Below are 6,934 nucleotides of genomic sequence, written 5' to 3'. Positions count from 1 at the left end.
GATACTTTATAATTTTATTTAAATCTGGCAATGATCAGAAGGCCTGGGTAGCAGTATATTCAAGTTTCAGGTAAGGCAAGATAATATAAATGGATCCAATCACAGTGTTAATTTTTACTCTTCAATCCTATTGGACAGGAGACCCCGGTGCCACCCAGTCCACAGTACCCATTGGGATTCTTGCTGAGGTATTGCTGGTGATAGTCTTCTGCATAGTAGAATTCCTTGGTCATGGCTATTTCTGTGGTGATGGCTCCAAAACCCTCTTTAGTCAGCACCTGTCAAAAAAAAGGCCAATTTTGCTGAATATGGAGTGCATTTAGTGTATTTAACCTGCTGAGACTGCTGTATTGTTGTAGGTAACTTGTGATTCATAAATTTTAGAACATTCTGTATTTATTTATTTATAACAATAAAAATAGATTAATCTGCAAGATGGATTAAACTTCCTCCTGTATAACTTGCTCAGTGCAAAAGGTTGTGGGTTCAAACCCAGGGAACAGTACTGATAAAATGTACATTTACATATTTGGCAGACGCTTTGATCCAAAGCAACTTATAGTGCATTACAATGTATACACTTGTTCAATATGGTTCCCTGGGTTCAAAACCATGACCTTTTGCACTGCTTGTGCGCCTGGATAGCTCTACCACTGAGCTCTACCACGGATACCTTATAATGCACTGCAAGGCCCTGTCCCAAATGGCGCACTTTATGTGGACTTTCGGGTCTTGTGGCCTTAAATTGCGCATGCTTGCTTAGTCTACGAGTCCGTAGGGTGTCCCATCTGTCATTTTTACACTTTGAAGTGTGCTCATCAGCGCCTCCTTTGCCCCCTTGGTGCAGTCTTCAGCGAAGCCTGCACTGCAGCAGACTTCGCACACTTTCCTTGCGAAAGATCAATCAGACCAATCAGACGACAGGAGGGAGGAGTCACACTGACGGGCAACTTCTCTACCTATTTCCGGTGTGACGCTCGAGTCTGTCCCAAAATAAGATTTGGGTGCACCCACGTGGACTTGTATCAAGGGTCCCTAAAGTCTGCACTACATGATGTCATCAAAGTGTGCCATTTGGGACAGGGCCCAAGTTGGTCTGGATAAAAACATCTGCCAAATGCATAAATGTAAATGAAACTTCAGACAAAAAGTAAAAAGTTTATCATAAGATTTATTTGATTCAGCCATCTGTCTATAAAAAATATCTTTTTAAGTTCTAGATTCTACATGTAAATGAACTCAACTTTCCAATCAAAAAAGTCTCTTTCAAAAGTTATGCAGTTTTAAAGGGCATGCAAAGTCATATTTTCATGATGTGTCCTTGTTAAATGAACCGCAGACACATGATTTCATAACTACAGCCCACCCATCAGAGTTGTGATGTTTAAGAGTCTCAGCTGTCAGCTGTTCTGTGCCAGGACTGTGCTGGATGCTTTGTGAAAGCATTCATTTAGTGAGAGAAGCAGAAATATGGGAATCTCTAAACTGAGAGGGATGGACAGATGTACACTCATGTTCCAGATGTGCAAAATAGTCCATTAGGATTGTGGAAAGGGCGGGCACTCCTAATATCCGAATCAAAACACACCCCACTAATAATCTGTGCATATGGTCTCTCTATTGATCTGAATGTGTTTGTTTTTCTCTCTTTGAGTGAATACGAATTAATACATACCAATCTTTTTTCAATGCGTGCACTTTTAATCTTTGTACAGAGCCTCATTTATGTGTTAGCATTTAGCCTAGCCCCATTCATTCCTATGGCTCCAAACAGAGATGAATTTAGAAACCACCTTCCATGTTTTCCCTATTTAAAGACATGAGTAGTTAAACGAGTAAGTATGGTGGCACAAAATAAAACTTTTGTTTGGATCCTAAGGAATGAATGGGGCTAGGCTAAATGCTAACATATTCAAGAAGCGCTGTACAAAGATTAAAAGTGCATGCATTAAAAAAAATATAGGTATGTTTTAATTAATCTAAGTTGAGGTAAGAACAAAGTAAAATATTGAAAAACTGTGGTGTTTTCCTTTAACAGGTTTACACCCTTTAGCCATGGTTATAACATTTTAAGCAGCATTTCTGCACCAAGTTTAAAAATGAATGATTTAGTTTGCTCACTAAAATTGTTTGTGAACAACCTTTCGCATTCTTGAACCTTCCGCCCTCCATCTCTGAGTTTGTTCTTGAAAATGTATTTTTCAGGCAGGGTGATTCTATGAAGAAACCTGCCAAATTTCACATTTTGCTGACCATCTGGCAAGAGGCAGTTATGCACCTGTTAGGAGCAGCTGCAGGAGACAGGAGCTTGGTACAGATATATCATTTTTCTTTTTATAAGTTAGAGCAAAACCCGTACATCCATCCATCAGGTGCCCTAAGGGTGCACAGGGAGCGCTGCCAGTGCCCAGTAGACAAATTAATATGAGTTTGACTTGTGGGATGTGCAAAATGTGCCGGCTTTCACTGGATGACAAAGTTTATATAGTGCTCAAAACTCTTCGATTTTAAAATAAAGAGCTGAAAAGACAGCTCGTGTGTCAGTTCTGGTGCATTCTGGTTTGGTGCTTAGACACGTGCAGCTATGCCAGTCACCAGAAAAACTTCATCTCTGATCAAACAGCCTGGATTCCTGGCACAGCCTTGTGGGACAAACAACACTGCAGCATCCAAAACAACACATGCTGGTGACCAGCCATGCTAGCCTTTTCCGGACACATGTCAAGAAACGTTGTTTGTTAAAAACTGCATGCATGATGCATTATGTATATTTATATGATCTTGTATCTCAGTTGGTAGAGCATTGCATTAGCAGTGCAACAAAAAGCAATGGATTTGATTTTCAGAGAACACACTAGCTTGAATGCACTCTTTAAAGCCAAATGCATAAATGTATATTAGCATATATTCATGAAATGAACATCTGTCATTCATGTTCACTCGAAACAAACAATCTTGATGTATACTGTAAATATAAATGATTAAACTGAACAATGTTTTAAACACCAGTGAAACAACCGCAGGTTTCTACCATCAACCACAGCTCTCAGTGGGTAAAGTGCCAACCGGCAGCCGGCCAAACTGGCATACAATAAATGAACTGAAGCCAACATTCTGATGCCCTATGCGGGGTATGGCTTCACCCAATAAACAAACCCGCTTAAACACATGTGCAGTTATAAGCAAGAAGCGTCACCATGGACATAATGTACTGTTAGGCTAAAAGGGGGTGGGTGTTGACCAACACGCTGATAAAATAGCACATCAAAACCTATTGTGTATTGCATTAGCAGCACAAAGATCATGGGATTGATTCCTAGGGAACACATATTGTATAAACAAATACCTTATGCACTGTAAGTCACTTTAGATAAAAGTGTTTGCAAAATGCATAAATGTACATATTTGACATTTTTTGAGAATGGATAGGAACAGTGCAGTGCAGACAAAGTCATATGTAGAATTGCACATAGAAAACAAGACAACTAACCAAAAAACATTGATGCTATTGTGTGTGAAATTGTCAGTCTGCAGTATATGCATGCTTGTCAGTATCACAAAACAAAAGGGAACAACTGCATGCTATTCACTTTAGATGACAGATCAATTTTTTGACCAACCACATCATCCAGTAACATTACAGATATACTGTAAGATTTACTCTTGGATTTATGATGACAGTTTTGCTAAATCTACAGCCCAACTTGCATACTTCTACCACATGCTAAAATGATGAACTTGGTAATATGAACTACTGTAGAGGTGTGCGATAAACCGGTTGGTATGATAAACGGGTAGAAATTGGTCAACCGGTATAGATTTTGGACTATCGTCTCTATCGAGGTTATACTTGCTCACGTCACGTTGCTGTGTGCGTGTTCACGAAAACGTAATATTTGCACGTATTAAAGCACCGCAGTTAGGAAATTTGCTTACCCCATTGGCAGATTTTTTTTATGCACAAATTCACTTACATTTTTTTTTTGGTCTAACAAAATGACTGATTTTCTTAGGTCATTTTGCTCATCAACAAAATGCATTTTGATTTAAGAATTTTTAGATATTTGTACTTAAAACAAGACAAAAAAAACAAGTATGAAAGTTTTTCAATAAAAAAATCTTAGTATTTTTTGTCTTGTTTTCAGTAAAAATATCTAATTTTTTTTTAAATTAGGATGCTTTTTTCTTGATGAGCAAAAACGACCCAAGAAAATAAGTCTAGTTTTTAGACCAAAAATATCAAATTTAAGTGATTTTGTGCAAAAAACAAGCAAAAAAATATTGAACATTTTTCTTAAACACAAAATTCAAGAAAAATTCAGATATTCAAATTCAGATATATTTGGTCTAAAAACTAGACTTATTTTCTTGGGCATCTTACTTTAAGAATTTTTTAATATTTGTACTTAAAACAAGACAAAAAAACAAGTAAGAACGTTTTTCTATAAGAAAATCTTAGTATTTTTTGTCTTGTTTTCAGTAAAAATATCTAAAAAATTCTTAAATTAAGATGCTGTTTCTTGATGAGCAAAAACGACCCAAGAAAATAAGTCTAGTTTTTAGACCAAAAATATCAAATTTAAGTGATTTTGTGCAAAAAACAAACAAAAAAATCTGCCAATGGGGTAAGCAAAAAATCTTGAACATTTTTCTTAAACACTAAATTCAAGAAAAAATCAGATATTCAAATTCAGATATTTTTGGTTTAAAAAGTAGACTTATTTTCTTGGGCATCTTAATTTAAGAATTTTTAGATATTTTTACTGAAAACAAGACAAAAATACTAAGAATTTTTTTCTTGAAAATCATTTTTTTTCAGTGCATATTTAAGAGTTTATAAATGTAGATACAATGCAAAAAATGATTTTCAAGAAAATAAATTCTTAGTATTTTTCTCTTGTTTTCAGTAAAAATTTTAAAAATTCTTAAATTAAGATGCTTTTTCTTGATGAGAAAATGACCCAAAAAAATAAGTCTAGTTTTTAGACCAAATATATCACATTTTAGTGATTTTGTGCAAAAAACAAGCAAAAAAATCTGCCAATGGGGTAAGCAAAAAATCTTGAACATTTTTCTTAAACATTAAATTCAAGAAGAAATCAGATATTCAAATCAGATATTTTTGGTCTAAAAATTAGACTTATTTTCTTGGGCATCTTAATTTAAGAATTTTTAGATATGTGTACTTAAAACAAGACAAAAATTCTAAGAATTTTTTTCTTGAAAATCTTTTTTTCAGTGCATATTTAAGAGTTTATAATGTAGATACAATGCAAAAAATGATTTTCAAGAAAAGAAATTCTTAGTATTTTTCTCTTGTTTTCAGTAAAAATCTAAAAAATTCTTAAATTAAGATGCTTTTTCTTGATGAGAAAATGACCCAAAAAAATAAGTCTAGTTTTTAGACCAAATATATCAAATTTTTGTGATTTTTTGCATAAAACAAGCAACAAAATATGCCTATGGGGTAAGCAAATTTTTCTTTAATTTAGTGTTTGAGTAAAATTTTCAAGATTGTTTTGCTTACCCCATTGGCAGATTTTTTTTGATTGTTTTTTCTTGAAAATATTTTTTTGCAGTATAGGATGAAACGTTTTTTTCCTCTGTTTTGATAGTTTTTTTTATTGTTTGTTTGAAAGGAGAGGGGCTGTTCCTTTATTTGATATATTTGTATGTTTATATATTTTTAAAAATATATATTTCCTAGAAGGCTTTTTTTTAAACTTTTTTGAAAATTACAAAAATGCTTGTGGGCAACTTTTAAAAAAATGCCTGGCAGGGAATTAGTTAATTTAAAACTAATCCTACTTTCACATACTGTATATAGAATAGATATGCGAGTTGGAATTGTATTAACCAATATTTTTATTGTCTGTAGAGAATTTACAGAACACTAGCTATGTGAAGAAAAACATCCAAATAACTTGTATAATTATTTAATACCTTGAAAACAATTTAGGAGCCAAGGAATGCAATTTCCAGTTCTTTCATATAAAACTTCTGGGAGGCAGAAAAAAGAATTAGTGATACAGCAATTCTCTGTAGATACAGTTTCATTCTCTGAGGATACATCCTTGTTTATGAATCAAACACAAAACTAATCACAGGTATCTCACAAATCCTAGGAACTAGGAAGTCTTTAATGGAAGGATGTATCTACTTCAATCAGAGGACAAAGAGAAGCAGCTCATCAGCTCAGACAGACACTGGACACATGAGGTCGTCTTTTTACTCTGAGTTTCTATCTTTTATTCATTCATTCACTTATTCAATCAGATTTTCATTATGCCACACGCCACCCGTGGTCAGGGGTCACTTTGCCTCCAGGGACCCTGTGGTTCACCCCACCCATGAGTGATGCTCAAATCACGCTGCTTAAAAAAGGGGGTCGCTAGACTACAGGGACCCAGAGTCCTCTAAAACAAAGAGGCTAGACAAACACGATCTGCGCCTCATCTCCAGACAAACGCGTGGGGCCAGATTTGAATGACCCTGTGCGCAGCTTGTGCAGAATGAAGAGAAGTTATACAAAGACCTTTAGCTTGACTCTGTGATGGATGATGTCAGCGCTGACCACATGTGCCACTGACACATGGGTTAGTTTGACTAAGAGAAATTATATTTAAAACTGTCAAAATGATCACTTTTTTGGTTCTACAAGAAACTACAGAAAATTATGACTCTGTCAAATCGGATATGCACCAAAGTTTCCCTAACAGAAGTCGCACCAATAGGCGGCCATGTTTGCAAAGCCTCTGGGCAGTTATTTCAGTCATGCAATACTAAAGTCCTATCTACTGTACTTCAATGGGGAAAGACAGATTTCTCTTAAATCACATGAAAATCACAATTAAAAAACACATTGCTGACCAAAAAAATAAACTTGACATCAATTGTACCATAACTTTTATTTGAATGTCGTTTCAAGTACTAC

General features: G+C 35.1%; 1 protein-coding gene across 4 annotated transcripts in view; it reads right to left on the bottom strand.

The window, feature by feature from the left end:
- msraa (methionine sulfoxide reductase Aa) overlaps positions 1 to 6,934 on the bottom strand; it is a 96,884-nt gene continuing 89,950 nt past the window's right edge. For all 4 annotated transcript variants that reach the window (XM_065256194.2, XM_065256196.2, XM_065256197.2 and 1 more), the window contains one exon: positions 1 to 278. In XM_065256194.2, coding sequence (XP_065112266.2) covers positions 108 to 278 — 171 coding nt within the window. In that variant the 3' untranslated portion in view covers positions 1 to 107. The remainder of the gene's footprint in view (positions 279 to 6,934) is intronic.

Source organism: Paramisgurnus dabryanus, chromosome 12 (assembly GCF_030506205.2).
Source record: "Paramisgurnus dabryanus chromosome 12, PD_genome_1.1, whole genome shotgun sequence".
Classification (NCBI taxonomy): Eukaryota; Metazoa; Chordata; class Actinopteri; order Cypriniformes; family Cobitidae; genus Paramisgurnus; species Paramisgurnus dabryanus.
The sequence above is the reverse complement of the archived record's forward strand: the minus strand, read 5'-3'. Positions and strand labels throughout refer to the sequence as shown.